The following is a 22,475-nucleotide window of genomic DNA, read 5'->3' as shown; positions in this document are numbered from 1 at the left end:
TTTTCAGAAACACTTTTGGGGAAAACATCTACAAAGGATTTTAAGTTTTCACTTAAAATCACTTCTAGATGTTTTCCCCATAACCAAGTTAAGTAATAAGTTCTGTATAAATGCTAATTCCCCTGTTATTTTGAAATTTTTTAGGCCTATTAGCTTCAAACTTCAAAATCAAAATATCTTTCTCAGATGTAATAGTTTGATTTCCAAATTTATATCTAAATGTTCTACAATATATGGGCTATAATCCCTTACAAGGGTTTTTTAGGGACATAAGATTGATCATGGTTTGAGAACTCAGTGACCTCAAGATTAAAAGGTAGCATTTTTTTGATCCTCTTTTTCATCAATTTATATTTAAATACAGATAACTTATTCTAAACCCATCCTCTATGAAAAGGGGTTTTCTAAAAGGCATTAAGTCCATTTTGAGAAAAATCATTTTTTGAAAAATCATTTTCAAAAAATGATTTTTCTCAACATTTGAATTTTTTATTGGTAAACGTACAAATCTAATTATGCTAGTAATAATGAAAAAGTCAGTCATCATTTTTATTTACGATTACAAAATTATAGAAAAAGTCTTCGCCTGGCTATTAGTTTTTTGTGTTTTTCTCAAAATAGTAAAAATGTTAGAAAAAACGCTTTTCATATTATTAGACAAAAAAGCATGTAAAAAGGCTTACTTTATTATGAACGAAATTTCTGTGCAACAAGTTCAGGCTGGATACAAAAGAAGTATTCAATATTGCACTATTAAATATTATTACAAATTGAACAGGGTTCAGATTTTGTTGATTTTCACACCACACAAAGATTTTAATAAAGAGAAAATTTTGAAAATTATCAAAGTTAATTAATTTAAAAGACGTTGTTATTAGGAAACTATAAATGGGAAATACATGAAGAGAAGATTATGAAAGAAAAGCAATACAACTATAAGAAAACATAACTGTTGATTAAACTGAGATTTATTTATTTTTTTAACCCAAAATGCTGAACCCAAGAATTTACATTTAAAGTGCATATCTTTATAATAACTTTGTTTTTATTATTATTTTGTGGTTTATAATTATATACTGATTTAAATTGATTAACTATTTGTATTGATCTATCCAAAATAGTATTTTTATAATGGTTATTTTTTGATATGTTGGAATTTATTTTGGCTTAAAATTTGGTTTTGCATAATGTCAACTTTAATTTTTTAATTAGATATTATGCTTTTAAATATATATAAAATTCTTTTGTTTTTTGCATTAAACCAGTTAAAAAAGAATCAGATGGTGATGAGGGAATTAATAATTCACTACTTCCAGTAGCAGTAGAAAATAAAAAACACGAAGAAGATACTGAAGATACCCATGAAGTATCTACACCTGGTAACTTTTATATATATTTTAATAAATATATATAAAAGTTACCATATAATATATATTAACTTTGTTTTTAATATTGTTTTTTGGTCTATTATTTAGCTTCTCTACTTGATTTATGCCTTATTTCTGATACTAGTCAGTGTTCAGTCTCTCTACGTTCACCCTTAGGGGCTTCTGATCATGGTTTGATTTCTTGAAACTATTACTTCATTTTTCTTCATCACCTGAACTACTTTATTGTTGTACCTTTCACAACTACCTTGGAATGACTGGGACTCTTTCCATGTTTTTTTTCTGATGGCCTTTAGGTAGAAATTTTTAGTCTTCCTACTGAATAATGTCATAGTTATATAGCTTTTTAGATTTAAGCTGTCATGGAATCTTTCAACAATTTTAAGTCAAGCCTCTCTCTTCTCCGTGGTTTTTTCTCTCATTGTGCTGCTGCAATTTCTAATTGAACACATTACTTCCATATCTATTGCCAAATAATTCTCATACAAAACAGACATCTGTTTACTATTGCTAGAAACTTTTGTAAAAAGGTTTGTCTATCGCTGAAGACCGCTATTTTTTAAAGTGTCAATAAGGTCAAATTTATTATTCTATTTCTCTTGCATGGTTCAGATTTTGTTACCTCAACGAAAGGAAAAGCTAAATTGTTTGCCAAGAACTTTTCATCCATTTTAACTCTTCATTACACTAATCACATCCTACCTGGTATTGCCGACAAACTGGTTGACCCATTGCTTAACATTCATATCACTCTAGCTTGTGCATCTAAAGTGATTTTCTGCTTAGACTCCTTCTACAGCTTGTAGTCCAGAAAACATACCTGTTACAGTTTTGAAGAAGTTTTGAAAAGATGTTTTGAAAAGATGTTATTATGAAAAAATTGTAAATTAAAAACTGATTTTCTTTTGTTCTTCAAAATATTTCATTTATAATATGTTATTTGATAACCAGCATATTGTTTATTTAGATTCTGTGTAGCTGTTCAATTTATTAAAAAGTTTTTTGCTGTTACTTATTTATCTTTTTGTTTTTCTTATATATTATGTGTTTATTATTAAATATCTTATGTGTTTATTATTTTATCGCTATAGATTTTGCTTTCCAAATTTTGAATCTTAACACTTTTATTGGATTATAATTATCTAATAAACACGTCGATCAATTTTTTAAACTTCTTTTAAAATCATATTTATATACTCACAAATACCAATTTTTTTTTAAATTATTTTTATTATTAATTAGTTGCCATTTTTTTAAAAAGAAATTTCTTTGCCATTTTCTTCAAAAGAAGTTTAGTTTGAAAATTAAATTTTTTTTTTTTTAGTGTCTGGAAATGAATTAACTTCTGATGAATTTATTTCAAAATGTTGTGGTGAAATAAGCTATAATATTGGAAGTAATTGGTTGCGATGGGGAAGACACCTAGGTCTAAGTGATTCAGATCTTGATAATATTGGCTCTGATAATAAAAATTGTTATGACAAGGCTGATAATGTATTAAAAAAATGGAAGCAAAAAAATAAAGATCTTTCATGGGAGCAATTAAAAAAAGAGTTAGAAGCTTTTGATCGCTTAGATATTGTAAATGAAATTGAAAGAAAATTTCGAGGTAACAGTACTAACCAAGAGTTATATTTTCTTCTATTTACTGATATGTGTGTATATGTACATATATATATATATATATATATATATACATATATATATATATATATATACATATATATATATATATATATACATATATATATATATATATATATATATATATATATATATATATATATATATATATATATATATATATATATATATATATATATATATATATATATATATATATATATATATATAAATTATTAGACACTAAATAATTGGTCTCGAGTCTCACTTTCTCGTCTGATATCAGTGCGATGCCATACAGTACTAGTATCGAAATCACGCAATACTGGTATCGAAAGTATCGTTAATGTTGGTATTGTTTGGTATCGCTGCAATGCCTTACAGTATCGATATCAAGATCACTTGGTACTGGTGTCAAAATTATTGTGTTTATGTGGGTAAGTTTTGGTCTTGATGTGATACTTTACATTATCTATATCAAGATCATGCGATACTGGTATTGAAAGTATCGGTTATGTTGGGAATGTTTAGTCTCAGTGTGATGACTTATAGTATCGATATCAAGATTATGTGATACTAGTATCAAAAGTTATTGCTTATGTTTGTATTATTTTGTACTGATAGTATCGTTTGATATTGCAACTCGGGTTATCTTGAGAACTTACATTTTATTTTTATAATCAATTAGTAATTTGAGATAGTAAATTCGTATAATAAATGAGATGTATATAACTGACTCATTTATTATAAAAGAAATTCTCAAAGAATATTGTACAACATCATATTTGTCATTTAATTTCTCATCTGGTATATTTGTTTTAATTTAAATAATTGTGTGGTATCACTTCTGTATTTTAATTTCTTCTCTGTTATTGTTTTAATCAGTTTTTTCTATCGTGATTAAAAGCAAAGGAAAGATTTTGTTTAACATATATTTCTATATTAAATTATTACAAATAATTAAATTATGTTAAACAGTGTGTAAGGGGCGGACAAAAAAGAAAGGATGGGTGGAGGTGGTATTCAGGGTAACTACCCGCCCCCCGGGTAACTACCCGCCTTCCTAAGAAATGTCAAATTTCAAAATAATATTGATAAAATTAAAATAATACAAAAAATTATAATTCAACATTTTATTATTTTTCTCAACAAAAAAAAGAAGTATTTATATAACCACTCAATATATTTATTACCAAACTATCTTATAACTTTTGTAAAATCATTCTAAATGATCAAATCAGGCTTGGCTGGGAAGGCGTGCGATTTCACGTCATAATATGACCACACAAATACCGTTTGATTTTACTTAACTTGACCATGGCTGTTAATAAGTTTTAAAATTTATATGCGTTTTAAAAACGCGCTATAAAAATCTCAACTCAACTATAAAGAAACTTAAAAAAAACTTATCGTTAAAGAAGCAAATAACTTTTCGTAAAAAAAATAGCGAAAGCAAAATAAAAATAACTTTACTAAAACTAAAATAGCAAAAATAAAATTAAAACTTAACTAGAATAAATAATAAGATTATCTAAATTACTTTTGGAATAAATAACTTTGAATCGTTTATCATTAATTGTTTTTATAATTTCATATTATGCGAAACCCTTTTTAAATAAAGTAACAACTTACAACTGACATTTTTTTAATAAACGCGAACATTTAAAAGTTTAAAAAAAGATTCTTAACAATTCTTTGCACAAAAAGTAAAAATAATTAAATCGTTTATTTAAAAAATTGTTATAATTTTTTTTTATTTAAAAACATTTATTATAAAACATAAATGCTTAAATAAATACAAAAAAACATATATTATTCATTAATGTTTTTATAAAAAATCATTAGCAGTGATTTGTTACTTTATTTAAATGCGTTTCAATAATATAAAAACGTAAGTAAAGATCAAAGTTATTTAATTCAAATGGCTTTCAAAAAAGTTTGTCTTTTTTTTTTCTTCTCAGCAAAAACTTTTATAATTCTAATATAAAGATTATTAAAGAGACCTTCGCTGTTTAAAGTCATCGCTTATAAAATTTTTTTCTTTTAATTTTTACTTTAGTTTTACTTATAAAAACATCTTATATAATTAAATAATTAAAAATAATTAAAAATAATTATTTCAGCGCATTTGTTTAAAATCGTGGTTAAATCATAAAAACAAAATATTATTTGCGTGGTCATATAAAGACTTAAAATGGCACGCCTTCCTGGCCTAACCTGTCAAATGAAAGAGTTTTTTAATTAAAAAAATGTAAATCAAATTTTTTTTTTGGTCAGACTTCCCCTTAGAAGTCTGACTTGGACCCACCCCTGCTGTGTGTAGTTTCTCATTGTTATTCCATTCAGGCAAAATTTTTCTGCGGATTTAATCGCCAAGGAAATAGTTTTGCAATCATTAAAGAGAGTTCTCCATATAATTCTCTAAAGGGATTTGCTTGTGATGCAATTGTAAACGATTATTCTAAATAAGTATTATAAATGGTTGTTCAAAGGGAATTAATTTTGTAACTATCGTTAAAGAGAGGTTTTCATATAATTCTCCAAAGGAAATGGCTTGTGATACAATTTTTAATGATTATTCTAGGTGAGTATGAGAAATGATTGTTTAAAGGGAATTGATTTTGTAACAGTCATTACAGTTATTTAAATTTAATTAATTGTGTGATATCGCATCCATATTTTAATTTCTCATCTGGTATCATCACTTTAATTAAAACTCTTGTGGTATTGTAATCTTCACCTGGTCTTTCGTTCTGTGTTCAACATTCAACAACTAAACTTTAGTTTTAAACAATTAAATATAAGTATACTTTAGTTATAAAAGAAACTAATTTTCACTCATTATGCCTTTTACAACATCATTAATCTGGGATTAATTTAAGAAAAATATAGGTAAACACTACTTACTAAGTATTGGTTATACTTTATCTCAAAAGGTAATTGTCGGCAATGCTGGGAAAGATTGATTACCAGCAGAATTGTTTTTATATATAATAACTTAACTCTCAGACGTTGCATGGTCAAGTTATAGCCTACTAGTCCGAAGATCTAAGTCTTTCCGAATGATTTAATTTTTTAAAATGAAAGAATGATTTTTTACGTTTTTATGTTATAACTATTATTGTTTATTAACTATTAGGATTTAGAAAAATTTAATTTATTTGGTGGAGCAATAATTCATAAATCGACCGATTTTTTTTGTTTCGTATATAGATACCTACTAACTAATTGTAAAAAAAAATAATTAAATTCAGGTCTATCAAAGGGTCTTTTTTTGGTAATAATATTTCCAAAATTATTTAACTCATTTTACATTGTTTAGATGTAAAATTTACAGTAAATGCCGCCAAAATTATTAAAATATTAATAGAGAAATATCCTAAAATACCAGAGAAAATGCAGCAACGGAAAATACAATAAACGGTCCATAGCCAAAGTATTGTATATAGTTAAAAAAACAATAACTAAATCTCTAAAAAGCAATTAAATTTGTATTTTGTTAATAAAAAATTCAATAAATCACATTTTAATTTTATTTTTTGTTTAATTTAGAGTCTTAATTCTAGACCATGCGATACTCTATGATTGTTTTTATTATTGTTATCGTTATCGGTATCGAATCAATACTGATAGTAACGATATTGGTACATTAGCGATAACCACACGATACCAGACCATCCTTCTCGGTATCAAGTGGTATCGAACTATACTGATAGTATCGACATTAGGATGTAAGCAATTCCACGCAATATGAGACCATTCTTCTTGGTAGTGACTTATACAATGCTGATTATAAAGTGTCTAAGATATGTGTATGTATATATATATATATATATATGTATATATATATATATATATATATATATATATATATATATATATATATATATATATATATTGTTATTTTAGACTGTTTTGTATTATAATAATAAAACAAAACACATAATAGTAAAAGAGTGTCTAATATTAAAAACACAATGTATTAGCTAACCACCTATTTCAAAAGGAGATGGGAGGAATTTGTTCTTGTGCCTGCATTATGAAATCAACTCATTTCGTTTATTTAACAAGTTTTCATCTTTATATGTTAAAATAAAGAGTTTCGTATAAACAAAGATTGCAAATTTTTAACAAAGAGTTTTTTTTTTTTTTTATGTTAATTCACCTCCCCAAGGCCCAGAAGGCCACTACTGACGAGGAGGCTACTTAATTGTGGTTATAACCCTCTCTCAACTCTATAACTCGGAAACACGAAACTTGATGAACAAGGTCGCTGCGCGGAGAAACAAGTTGAGCGCGATACTACCAGGGACATGGTGGGGATCGAACTTGGAACCTCTCGCTTATATAAGAGTTATAAGGATTGCAACATTTTGCAATTTTCCACTTAATTGAGGGTAACATTTTGTATTTTATGTCGCAAATTTCATTTGACAATTCAATATCATTTTTATATTTATTAATGTTAAAAGATTTCAGGTGATTAGCATACCAAGATTTAAATGGAGTTTCACATAAGCCAAAATCTACTTTTCCTTTGTAGTCAGCTTTATTTGACAACACAGCGTCTTGATAAACAATGTTCTCCATCAAGCACTGATTGATCTTGGGGTAGATGGATTTTTTGACACAGTTGCATGTTTTTCCCTCATCTCTACCTTTATATAGTATCATATTATAGATTATATAACATCCTGTGATTATGTGAATTAATTACAGACTTCATGTTTGGCATACATGAGTAGCTTATTTTAATAGTATTTCAATTAAATATCTTGCGAAGTTTTACCAGCCGAAAAGTGCAGGTCTACCATGTTCAAAAAACTACTGTCTATTTTTGTTACAACGGTACTGAAAAGTACCAGATTATAATCGTTTGTAATTTTTGAATGGGACTGGTTTTTTATTTGAATGGTAAGTGAATTTGTAAATAAAACCTGATTTAAATACAGTATCTTGATGGAGTGGATTGCTTGAACATGTTATCGTTAGAAGAGTTGGTTAACTATCTTAGTTTGAAAGTCTGAAGAAGATGTTTTAGTATGCTAGGAGAGTGTTTAGAGTCAACATTTATATAACTGATGGATTAAGATGTAATGTTAAGATCTAATAATTAACAACTTTAAAATTACAGCTGATGTTTATAAGAAGATCAAAATTTTTGCAAAGTGCTTCTTAATTTTTTACATTTGTTGGTCACTCTGGTTCTTAAACACTGCTAGACCATCATCTCTATACAATCCGACTTCATCTATGTTGTAAGACTGCGGTAATTGAAACAAGATGAGTATTCCAACTAACTCACAAACTTATGTGCCATCAAAGGCTCCTATGATGACATTAAACAAACCTCTACTTTTTTATATCCAGACTTCTTTATTATTTATTAATAATGATTTCTATCCTATTTAATGACAATAAATTTTCATTTATTGAAGGATAAAATCCATTTATATGGAAAATCGAGAACTTGGATAGATGTTTTTCTTTAAATACTTTGAAACCAATCTATAATGTTCTGTGAGTTTTGCCATTGATTGATGTAAACTTTTTTTCTAAGATCACTATTTATTTTTGATGACATAACTTTAGAAATCTTTCTTAATTAGTTTTTTGCAGGATTTAATAGCTGAACTGTAGGGTTGGCTAAAAAATTATCCTTGTTGTCTTTTAGAGTGATAAAACAATTAGAGGTGCCATTTAATTCAATTCTGTTGAAAACATCATGATTAGTTAAAAGTTGTTTACTTTCAATATTTATTTGATCTTTCAGATTTTGGTTTTTATATGTACATGTAACGGCGTTCTTAAGGAGGTGGTTATGCTCTTCTTTGGAAATTCTGTACACATTGGAGGTTTTGTTGGCTTGAGTTGAAGTTTTATGTGGTTTGCGCAAAAAAATTTTATTGCTAGAAAGCTTTTCTTGTAACTTGATGTTTACTTTATTAAATTTAATGTTTTTAACTAGATTAGTTAAATCATTTAGTGGAGAACATTTTGCAGATTTAATGCCATAGTTCTCAGGTTTGGATGAATTAGTTTTGTCAGAAAGTTTATTAAGAAAGACTAAAACTTTCCACCTCATTCTTTTTATGGGTGCTTTAGTCTTCTCCAATAACTGTAATAAGAATTCTTTTTCCGATGGAGTAGGAATATTTTTGATTGAGTAATTAAAGTTTATTTTCTCAATTGTGTGGATGACTTTTAAACTTATATGCGGACGACTTATAGACAATATATACGCTCCAATTAGTTGAGCACTCTACTCCAAGTCTATCAGGTATCAGGTTCAATTATTTTTCTTCCATGTAATGTTTGATTAAGTGTGCTGCATGAGAATCAGCCTTGTTTTGTTGATCTTGCCAAGTGGAGCCAAGTGATCTTTACCAAGTGGAGTTCTAATATCTCTTTATACCAATGTTGATTTAGGCAATCAGTTTAAATATGCATCTATTATGCTATTGGTAAATCTAACAATGCAGACTCAAATGCCAATTAAGCAATGCAGACTCAAATGCATCCATTGTTGTATTAGGTCTGAGACGATTTCAGCTATGTTTATGTTACCGTTGCATTTAGCAAGAGTATTTGATAAATTTTTGTCTACTTCTCATATTTTATTAGGATGACCAGAGCAACCTTTATCTTTGACTCTGCGAAAATCATTATATTTTAAGGCATTGTTCTAACTCTATATATGCTGCAATCTCAAGCTGACCACTTTTATGTATGCCAACAACTTGCTAATTTTTTGTCAATTGATATATATGTATATTTATATACATATATATCAATTTGAATGATGCAGTCCAATAATACTTATTGGACTGCATCATTCAAATTATTAAACACCCTACATCTGTGATGATCTGGTCAGTGATATGTGAAAGGGGAATGGGATGGCTATGTTGTTAAGGGAATAATGAATCAATTACAATATAAAAAAGTCCTGAAACGAAGATTGTTGTCACAATTGGCAGAGTGAGTTGGTCCAAGGGAAAAAAAACTTCGTTCAGGAAGAAGCACCATGTCACACAACTAAATCAAGTAAAAAATATCTATTAGAACAGAATATTCCATTATTTGATTGACCAGGAAACTCTCCCGACCTAAGTCCTATAAAAATGTTAGGGCGCTCCTAAAGAAGCAAATATCTGAAGAAAGTATTACAAATAAAGTGTATTTAATAGAATGAATTATTCACCATTGGAACCACAATTGGAAATTTCATAACACAACATTATATATTTATTAAAAAATATATAATGTTGCATCTTCACTTCCTTTATTACAAAAAAGTTAAACGTGTGGTTTTTGTCTAAATTATTAGAAAATTTCTGTATTTACTTTTTTGATATCGAGCAATCTGTTAATGATATAAAGCTGATGTAGCAATTATAAAATATTGTTTTTTACATTATTATTTTTTGCAAAATAAAACTCAAAAGCTGTGTTTCCTCAGATGTAATTATTTGTAATTATTGAATAAAAAACTTTTTTCAGAGATATAGCTCTATTATTAATTTTTCAATACAATATATCTATGGTGTTTAGACCCTTGTTATCAAATATATTTATACTTGATAATGTATATTGTATAATGATAATGTATAAAGTATAATGTATAAAGTATAATGTATATATATATATATATATATATATATATATACATATATATATATATATATATATATATATATATATATATATATATATATATATATATATATATATATATATATATATATATATAAAGTATATATATATATATATATATATATATATATACATATATATATAAATATAAAGTATAATGTATATTTATATATATATATATATATATATATATATATATATATATATATATATATATATATATATATATATATATATATATATATATATATATATATATATATATACACACACAAAATTATGGAAACACAAATTAAAAAAGTTTTTTTAAAAAAACTATGAAAATATGTACTTATTTATTTTTAGTTAAAAAATGGTAGTTTTTAAGCCATGAAACTTAAAATAGTAATCTTTATATAAAATGATAATTATTTTTAGAATTTCAATTCCTTTGAGACCCAACATGATATGCTTTTGAAGAACTTTTTTTTTCAAAATATTAAGAGAGGGGCAAATCTAGAATTGAAGTTTCAAATTTTCTACTTGGATGAGACAATGTTTCGTGTTTTTTCAATTTTATATTACCTATGATCCTGAATAAAATGTTATATAAGTAGATTTTTTACATTTTATTAAAAATATACATTTAGATTATAATATAGCATAATTGAATTGTGGTACATTTGATAAAACCATAGAGTGTATAATACTTGATATTTGCGGTAACAAATAGAATTAGCCTCATCAATAATTATTTTCAGTTTACTTGTATATTTTGATCTGGTATACGCATTTGTGACTTGGTTTTTTATCATTATTTGTAAACTAAACAAAGACTGTGAAATCAGTGTTCATAAAGTTTTTAATGTTTGGTTTTTGATACCTTAATTTGAAATGGGATGTGGTAAGCGTTTAACGAATGAAGAATTAGCAGTAATTAAAGCATACAAAGATACAAGCTTATCTAATGGAGAAATTGCAAAGAAAATTAAAAGTTCTCCAAAAGTGGTTAATATTTACTTCAAGATTGGCGTTAATTATGGAGCTTATAAAAGGAAGTGGTGGCAAACGTAAAATTGATAATCGTACTAAATGAGTTATTGTGTGTTGTGCTGCTGCTCAGAACATGACTGCATCTCAAATTCGTGCTGATTTACAATTACCTGTATCTGTTCAACGCGTGAGACAAATCTTACATAAAGATCCAAACACAGTTTGGAAAAAGCGTAAACCAAAGCTAAAACTTGCTACTTGTCATAAAGAAGTAAGATTACAATTTGTAAAAGATCACGTCTTGGCAGGAAGAATGGCATCAAGTTCTTTTTAGTGATGAAAAAAAGTTCAATCTAGATGGTCTTGATGGCGATCAATATTACTGGCACAATCTTCAAAAAGAGAAAGAAACTCGGATAAGTTGTAACTTTGGTGGTAAAGCTGTTATGGTTTGGGGGGTTTTTTGCTGAAAAACTCCCAATGTCATGGATTTCAACAAATATCAATTCACAGGACTACATTGACTTACTAGAAATAAGTTTGCTTGAACATGGTGAGGAGTTGATGGGTGAAAATTTCACTTTTCAACAAGATAATGCTGCGATCTATAATTCAAAACTTACAAAAGCTTGGTTTAGAGAAAAAAATATTCACGTAATGGAATGGCCTGCATGTAGTCCAGATCTTAACCTATTTAAAAATCTATGGAGAATACTTTATAGGAAGGTTTCTGAAAATGTTAAGCAATTTAAATACACCTTGGAGCTAAAAACTCGTATCAGAGAGGCTTGGAATAAAATACTTATAGAAACTATCCAAAATCTTGTGACTGGTGTTTGTTAAGTCCCTTATTTGAAGTCATTAAAAAATCAGGAAACGTTACTAAATATTAAATAAGCCTAAAAACAAAATATTTTCCGTATTTTCTTGTATATAATGTAAATGAGGCTAATTCTATTTTCTCCACAAATTTTTTTTTTTTTTTCATTTGTAATTAATTAAACATACCAATTTATAAATTTTGAGTTGTAGTAAAAGATATTAAGTAATAAAGTAGATTTAATAATTGTTTCACTGCCATTTTTGTTAAATTAGAATGAAAACTAAAGGTGAGGCTAACTTTATTTTCTCTGCTGTATATTGTTTATATAGGGATGGTTAAGCGCCAAACCTATACAACAAAGTTTAAAAAAAATTAGTTTTATATTAAAAAACGATTTATATAATGTTTCTTTGCAAACACCAATATACTATACTTAAAATTTTTAAGTGCACTGAACTGCAATTTCTTTTAATTTTTTTGGTTTAGTTGCTTTTGTTAAGAGCTTTTTAATTTTGCGTCAAATTATCTCATTTTAACGTATTCATTGTATCATCCATACTGCAGCCATTTTTTAAAACGCCTTGAGGTAAAAAAAATTTGACTTTTTTACAAAATAAGCTAGTTTTGATGTCTACAAACGTTATTGAATACATATTTTCAAAGAGTTCTGAAAAAATTCATAAAAATTATTCATTTCAAGAAATGTTTTACAAAGAGTTTCTCCTAATAATTTTTTTCTAATTGCATTTTTCTTGAAATACGTAATAAGCATATAAAGGCGTTTTGAAAAACAGTTACAGCATATATTTATAGTTAAAAGATATATGTAGCCAAAAAAAACTTTTAATTGTTAAAAGAAAGTTTTAAATTTTTTTCTAGCTGCGGGCTTTTTTTTTTTTGCCTCCACAACTGCACCTTCTGGAGTAGCAGGACTGTCTTATTAAGTTTTTTCTTTAAAAGTTTAGAAACCTTTTTTTTTCTGCAGCTTATTAAAACTAATTACCTGAGTACATTAATAACATAAGTATCTCAATCATGACACATGCGCAACAAATTTTTCTCCTGCTGTTTTAATGTTTTTAGAAATTTTACCTTTTTTAAAATCTTTTCGTTTGTTAAAGTGTAAAATATCATTACATGTTTGTATATAATCTCTATAAAATTTCAAAAGTATTTTGTATTTTAAAATAATCTATAAAAATTAAAAAAAAAATCGCCAGTGGTAGGATTTATACCATGGCTTACCTGTTCAGAAGCTCAGCGCACTATCCACACAGCCATGCAAGTATGTTGTTAATCTTTTAAAATTTTTAAAACCACATAATAATTTTTTTAACAGAAATAAATGTTATAGATCAAAATTAAAGTGACTTGGCGCAATGCGATTTTCAAGTGAAAATCAAACTTTTAAACTTGATAAATGTTTCAGTATGTTTTAACAATACTTAATTTGAAGTTTTCGTACATTAGATATTTGTAAACACATTCGTTCACGTTTTCTTATAAAACAAAGTGCTGCGACCCTTTCTCGCCACTATCTTGATTGCAATGGCTGCCAAGGCTTCCCTGTCAAACACAATCGAATTTGCACTAACACTATTAAATTTGGCAATAATATGTTAAGATATATACATATATATATATATATATATATATATATATATACATATATATATACATATATATATATATATATATATATATATATATATATATATATATATATATATATATATATATATATATATATATATATATATATAACAAACACACACACATAAATACATACATACATGGCCCCCACAAAGGAACAGGGATGGTGGTACTGTAGCACTAGGGCCTGAATGCAAAAAGGGCATGGTGATAGTAACTAGAAAAATACTAAAATCGAGTGAAATTATTGTTTTGAATTAAAAATAAATGTGAAAAGAAAAGAACTTTTAAACCAAAAACAATATCTAAAGTTAATAATTGAAAACAAACAGACGTTTCATCAATTCAGGTAACCTTCCTGATTTTTTACTTATTTCACATATATTGCTGTTTTAACAAGGTGGAGTGAAAGAATTCAAGTCATTCAACCAATTGCCAAACATTATCCTGGCGTATTTGCTGCGTTAGATATTCTCCAGGGAAATGTTTTAGAACTAACACCTTCAGCATGAAACATAAAGTCCTAAAAATATATCTCACAATTTATGAAGGTCTATTTATTTTTAGGCTTAAAAATATAAGCTGTCGATAGTTGCTAGTATTTTGTGCTTTTTGGCACGAAATACTAGCACTTTTCGAAAATTAGAACGTGGTCCTACAAAGCGAAGGAATTTTATATTGAAACAGCCCTTATCTAAGATTTAGTGAAGGAGATAACTCATATACTCATGGGAAAGTATTTTTCAAGAGGCAAAAGTTGTTGCACAATTTATTGGAATACAAGCTCAATTTCCTACAAAAAGGAAATTCTTTAATGAACCAGATCAATATTTCATAACTTCTGTCGTTTACCCAGTATTGGATTTTATAATTAATGATTTGAGCAGACGATTTGAAGAAGCCAATGCAATATGTTATTTATTCTCACCCATTTTGAATTTGCAGAAATATTATGATGGACCTAAATTTAAAAGCGGCCAAACTTGTAAATGTATTTATGACAAACAACTTCAAGGCATTTTTACCAACATCTGTCTGGCAATGAAACTGTTTTTTACAATTCCAGTAACTGTATTATCAGCAGAAAGATCATTAGCGCCCTGCTTTAGAATGTGGGGACCATGTTTATGTATATATATACATGTGTGTGTGTGTGTGTGTGTGTGTGTGTGTGTGTGTGTGTGTGTGTGTGTGTATATATATATAGACAAATATATATATATATATATCTATATGCATATATATATGCATATATATATATATATATATATATATATATATATGTATATATATATATATATATATATATATATATATATATATATATATATATATATATATATTATTAGTTTAATACTATTACTAATAATAATACTATTACGAGCTTTTACACTAAACGTACAAATTTGTTGTTTTTTGTTGTTTTTTTCCTTGATTACAAATATTTACCAACAAAAACATATAAACTGTATAGATTTTAGATAAAAAAAAAACGTTAATATAAAGTTAATTCAATGTCTTTTTTATGAAAAAATAAAAAAAATCTCAGGTTAAAAACTGCTTCTTTTAGGGTTACTATCTTAACTTTTATGTGTATTTACTTATTTTCATGCGGTTCTGTGCATAAATAACCACGGCGTACTATTAAATATTGGCGCTTGAAATTATTGGAACTGTGAAGATGTCAATTGCAAATAAATCGGCGTCTGATGCAATAAAATCAACTAATTGTCATTCAAACTTAATTATGTAATTGTCATTCAAACTTCATAAGTGCTTTATATTTTATTAATTACTTCTTATCTTGAAAAGATTATCTTTATCTCTTATCTAAAATAAATCTGAAATCTTCTCTTATCTTATAAAGATCTTATCTTAAGATCTTACTTCTTAAACAATAACTAAAAAAGTTTTTATCATTTTTAAATAAAAAAACTTTTAAATAAAATTTAAAAACTTTTTTATTTAAAAATGATAAAAAGTGGCTAGACTGAAATGATACGTTAAATGTCTACGTTAAATTTCTTGGAAGGTTGTAAATGGCTTGCCATTTAATGTTTTAAAACAAGACCTTATGTAGTGTTCTTTTGTGTATAATATTTTAAAACTATCATCTACTTAACAATATGTTGAAAGAAAAAGTTCTTCCTCTTTCTTACCTTCTGAATTTTTAATTGCATCTGATCAGCAGGGTTTTTTTTCTAGTTTTTTCTTATTGATCTTTTTTGAAAATAACTTTTTATTTCTTTTCTTAGTTTTGTTTTGATCTATTAACTAAATGTTAAAATAATAATATTACCTTAATTCAGTAACAGTTCACTGTTTTAGCATTTCTTGATTTAATGATTTTTTTTTTGGTTTGTCTATAATTCTATTAGCTTTTCTATCTACTATCTATTAAATCACCAAAAACATTGTCTTTTCATTATACAAAATAATAATGCAAAGCATTTTGAAGAACTTTTTGATTTTTATGATGAAAATTGTTTCAACATAAAAATGTTAAATATTTTAAATTTTAGATACCTTATCAAGTCAAGAAAAATTTAGGTAATAAAATATTTTTATATTTATTTATTCTTAATTTTTTTTAATAGTTACATGGTGTTAATTTTATGGTAGAAGAAATTTATAAAAAATTAATTTTTTGTTAGTTGTAATTGATCTTAAATCTGGGTTGTGATACACTTCCGGAACTTTGATTATATATTTTGTAGAAATTATTAGACAGTTAATAGAGAAATTATTAAACAGTTTTTCAAAATATATCAGACTAAATATTTATTTTAAAATATTTTACTCTAAATATTTCTTTCAAATATTTCAGCCTAAATATTTCTTTCAAAATGTTTTTGTCTAAATATTTTTTTTATTTTATAAAGTTTGTGATTTAGGTTTTAAGAAAGTTGTTTTCTAGTAAAAACATTTTAGGGACATCTGTGGAGACGATTTTGTGTTGTGGGTGTTGAACCATAGATATTGTGTTTAAGATTTTTTTGGGGTGCATTTTGTTTGATCTGATGTTTAAGGGAACAGTTTTCGTATCCACTATTTTTTAGTGCTTGTTCATATTTAATATTAGATTGGTTAAATATAAATTTTTACTTTAATCACTTATATACACTTATGTGTGTGTATATATATATATATATATATATATATATATATATATATATATATATATATATATATATATATATATATATATATATATATATATATATATATATATATATATATATATATATATATATATATACTAGCAGAAAGCAACCCGTAATTATTATTATTTAAATCATTAATAACAACCCGTGTTATTAGTAATTAAATCATTAATAGCAATATGACTTGATATATCATCTTAAAAAATATAATTAAGTACAAATTTATCTATAAATAATATTTTAATTTGGGCTCCTTATCAGCAATGTCATTGCTTATAGTTAACGACATAAAGACGAAAAGAACTTATTCACTTAATCAGTTATTTTTTTTTAAAATCTGTTACAACACAGCAGGTACCAAAAGAGGAAAATCAAGAAAAGCCTGCCAGTACCTAAAAGAGTGCTTCCAAGGCAGCATGCTAATAAATGTAAAAAAGACACGCAATAAATATTTATGAGCATAAGAAAAGTAACTGTTACTGTTTACAACAAAAACAACATCGTAGCACAAAATAACTTAAACACAAATAACCATAAAAACTGGTTTTATTATGTAAACAAATTTATTTTTACCTTATTATGTAAAATACCAGCTTCTCCTTAACTGTTGACTAATGATTAATAGTGTAAACTTTACATCATATAAATTTACTAAATTAAAACCATGTTTCAACAGTAAGCTAGCTAATCAAGTGATGACAAATGCAACTAAAAAAAGGGCATAATTATATGTTTGAATTTATAAAAAAGGTTAAAATCATTCAAATTTAAGACTTATTAAACGTTTTTATAAATAGTAAAGTTCATACTTAGTATTGTTCTTAAATTAATTTGATTTTACTTACGTAAAATCAAGTGTCTTAAGTAAAATCAAATCAAATATAAAACATAATATATTATGTTTTATATTTGATTTGATTTGAAAAAAAAGATTTACAAAATTTAAAAAAAAAAAAAAATCACTGAAGAAAAAGTGGCAAAAGTTATAAATCTCTTCATTGTTAGAAGAAATTTACAACCTTTTGGTTGCTGTTTTTCCTTTGGTGTGTCCTAACACCCCTGTATAGATAAGCCCTCCTTTTGAAGGAGGGCTCATCCATACCGCCATTACTACATAACTTTTTGAAGGACCTCTCCGAGAGAGGTCGTGGGTGTTGGTAGCAATAATTTTTGTAGTACTCAAATGTTAACGCATCTAAAATTACCAAAGCTCTTAAATGTTAACGACTCTAAATTAAAAATGAAGAATAAAATAAAAATTATAAATATTTGCAATTTTATTTAATCAAAATATAAAGCATAACCTCACCATTTTTAAAGGCAACAGAAAATGATGCCAAAGATATTAAAAAAAAAACAAATATATTAAATAGGGTTAAACATGTTAATGTTAAATTTATTTTAATAAAAATATGAGTACAACGTGACCAGTTAAAAAATGTCATATTTGTTCAAAATTATAAATGTTTTCAATTTTATTTAATTAAAATATAAATCATAACCTCACCATTTTCATTGGTAACAGAAGATGATGCTAAAAACATTTAAAAAAAAAATGAGAGTAAATTAAAAAGGGTTAAAAAAAATTAAATGAAAAATTTTATTTTAATAAAAAATGTGAAAATATATTATAATATGTGAAAAATTTTAATAAAAATATGAGTAAAACACAGTTAAAAAATGTCATATTTATGAAGTAATTCTTTCACGTATTGCAAATATTTCTCCATACAAAATATAAAACACAGCCCTATTAGTTATGCTTCTATCAGACACTAAAGACAAAAATATATACCTCAGAATAATCAATAAAATAGTATTTACATTTAAATATACAATTATAATATTTTTACCTATTCCACTAATTTCTTCCATAAAGTTGTCTAAAGTAAGAAAAAAAGATAACTGAAGCTAAAACTAACTAAAAATAACAATAAACTAAACCAAAACTATAAACTAAAATAAACTTAAAGTCCTAATATCTGTACCTCAGAAGACAAAAGTCGGTTGTCCGTTTTCTTGTGAAAATGAGTTTTGTATGAGACCTTTTTAGTTTTTTTAGTATCTACACAGAGGTATTAAAACTGTTGTTCTACGACAATGTGAAACAAAGTTATATCAATATAAAAGGTTTGGTGTCCTACAATGTTCAAAGGAAAAACGTCTGTTTACCAGAAACAACTTATTAATTTTTTATTTAACTTTTTTTTGTTGTCAAAATTATATATCATGTGCCTTAAGATAAATTATATAAAACACAAAAAATATTGCACAAATTTAACCATCAAGAATAAGCCAATAAAGACTAATTATTTTACTATTTCCTCTATCCTGAACAATTTCTAAAATGTGACAACCAACTTTGACTACTGAGGTACAGATATAAATGCTTTATTTATATAACTATAGTTATCTACATTGTTACCTTTAATATTGATAACCAAATCATTATCACAACGTCTATAGCGTGGATAACCATTAACAATGGCTACTGTGTTAGCATTAAATTCTTTAGGATAGTTTTTGCTGCACACCCCATCTTTCATGCAGAGAGAGTGTGGATTCAGTATGCCACATGGATTGTGAATCATGCAAGTTTTAACAACATCATAAAGATCACCATTAACAATCGGAATTTCTCCAGATACTAAGTTATTGATATCATGTGCTGTTTCAAGTTTATTATCATTTGCAAAGTGAAGTAAAATATGAACGTGTGGCAATCCACGTTTTTGAAATTTAATAACCTGAACATGTGTTACAACTTAAAAATGTCATTGAGAAGGTCATTCAATTTGAGTTTAAATACTCGAGTAACCAAGTCAGGTCTATCATTTGCTGTCTGACTGCCATTTTGGATTGCAAGTGAAAGTAATAAAATCGCCTAAGCCTATCTCTTTCATTTCTGCGACGATTAACTTGCCTATTAACATTTCCATTTTCTAAACTAATATCTGCTTCTAGCCTAATATCATGCATTTAAACTTCACTTTTGATTAAAAGTAGTAACATAAAAAAATCTTTTTCTACTCTAAATATCACACACAAATAATTTTTATATATAGCAAACTGTCGTTTGAAATAAATTTTACAATAATCTTATGACTTAAAAAAATATATATATCAGGTAGGAGATGTTTGAAAATAAATTAGCAAATAAAAATTAAAAAATTATTAAAAATTATTAAAAACAATTCTAATAATAAACATACTGCTAACACAGAAAAGTTAAAAAAAACATTGTAAACCCTTATTTGCAAACTGCAATATTATTTCTTTAAAAAAGTTATTAGTAAATGTTTTTAAAAAATTCACAAAACTATACAATATTTTGTTTTTCTATACCACATAAATACATCATCTAATAAATCTAAAATAAAAAATGTAACGAATAAGTAAATAAATAAGAAAAACATTACATACAAAAAATGAAAAAAAAGCTGTTGTGATTGACCAGAGTAGTAGTTGTAAAATATTATTATATCATGTTAGCTTTTACAAAATAATTTATGCTGGAACATCATGATTCCAAAATATTTATAAAAAATCATGTAGTAAACAGCGCTACAGACAAAAAATCAAATTGAGATAAAACAAATTGTATATATGGCAAAATAATTTGACTTGGCTTTTAGTGAATGATTAAAAGCAGTGATTTTTAATAATAAAATTACCTATCTATCATTTTTAACAATAGACACCAATGTGAAGGTAAGCCAAATGTCTATCAACTCAAAAGATAACAAAAAAACAACATAGCAACAGCACACAATAGCACACACCATAAGTTAATATAATATGCATATAACATAACTTAAGTAACACAACATTCATATATAACAGAACATAAATGACAATATTATGCAAAATGTTATTAAAATAAATTATTATGTATTTTTAGAATAATTAATAATAAAGGCTTGAAAACACCTAGACCTAAAGCAGTAACAGTTTGACACTAAACACTGTCGTGTAACCTTCTGTTATAAGTAATCACCTGACTAGCAAGGTTGACAAATCTTGCTCTACACGTTTACCAAGTCATAGCACTTTGAAAACACGGAAACAACTTAATATAAACATATGTACCAACTATAAACACAATAAATGTGTTTAAATATGTATATAAGGTTAAATATATACCTTATATACATATTTAAACTCATTTGTAAAGCAATTATATAACAGATATTAACACATACAGAAACAGTAAAAAAACACTTTACATTATTATAAAAAAACATTGATAAAACAACTATAAAGCACATATTACCACATACACATACTTATCAAAAAAGCATATATGCAAATAAAAAACATGCGCAAACAACAATTTTGAAAATGACGCGAGAAAATTTAAAAAGATTCAAAGTAAACAAAATAAATATATACAAACAATACTCTTTACCTTTTTTTTTTTTTTCTTTATAAGAACTGTAATCCTCATAACAAAATTTAACCTTTACATACAATAACATGTGATATGCCATGTCAGTGTTGGCACAACATTTTAATTTATTTTTCTAAATTTTCTAAAAAAGAACAAAAATAATTAATAGCATCACAGAAATTTCAAAGTAGAAATAACCAATTTTATGGAAATAGCATTAGTATAACTTTTTTGTTGCATAAAAAATAATTGGGCCTCATCCATACCTCTATTTTTCTTCTAAAAAATAAAGTAATAAAAAATGCTAAAAAAGAAATAAAGCTCAAAGAAAAACTTAAACAAACAAAATATAAATGATTTAAAAAATTAATAGGAGTGACCCTTTCTACTTTATATTTAATAAAAATGTAATATATAACTATTTTCTATACTTACTTCAATTATAATATGATCTTAACGATGATTATTTATCTTAATATGATTCTTTATGTAATATTTCTAAACTAATAAATAATAATTAAATTTAAAAAGGAAAAAGGTTTTAACTCGCTTAAGAGATCTTTCTCCAATGACCGTGTGCATTATGAGAACATGCTCTTTCACAGCCTAGTAACTAATGAAACTACATTAAATGGTAAACATTAAACGTTTTCTATAGCAATTATAATGATATATATATATATCTGTCTATATATATATATATATATATATATATATATATATATATGTGTATTTATATATATTTATATATATATATATATATATATATATATATATATATATATATATATATATATATATATATA

At 25.8% G+C, this 22,475-nt stretch overlaps 1 protein-coding gene across 1 annotated transcript in view; it reads left to right on the top strand.

The window, feature by feature from the left end:
- The first annotated feature begins 626 nt into the window (after positions 1-626).
- The window catches only part of LOC136074264 (uncharacterized), a 28,486-nt gene continuing 6,637 nt past the window's right edge, over positions 627-22,475 (top strand). Inside the window, exons 1-5 of the mRNA XM_065786569.1 lie at positions 627-735; positions 1,266-1,379; positions 1,476-1,559; positions 2,713-2,997; positions 16,638-16,665. Coding sequence (XP_065642641.1) covers positions 627-735; positions 1,266-1,379; positions 1,476-1,559; positions 2,713-2,997; positions 16,638-16,665 — 620 coding nt within the window. The remainder of the gene's footprint in view (positions 736-1,265; positions 1,380-1,475; positions 1,560-2,712; positions 2,998-16,637; positions 16,666-22,475) is intronic.

The sequence above is a fragment of the Hydra vulgaris genome, chromosome 01, assembly GCF_038396675.1.
Source record: "Hydra vulgaris chromosome 01, alternate assembly HydraT2T_AEP".
NCBI lineage: Eukaryota > Metazoa > Cnidaria > Hydrozoa > Anthoathecata > Hydridae > Hydra > Hydra vulgaris.
The sequence above is the reverse complement of the archived record's forward strand: the minus strand, read 5'-3'. Positions and strand labels throughout refer to the sequence as shown.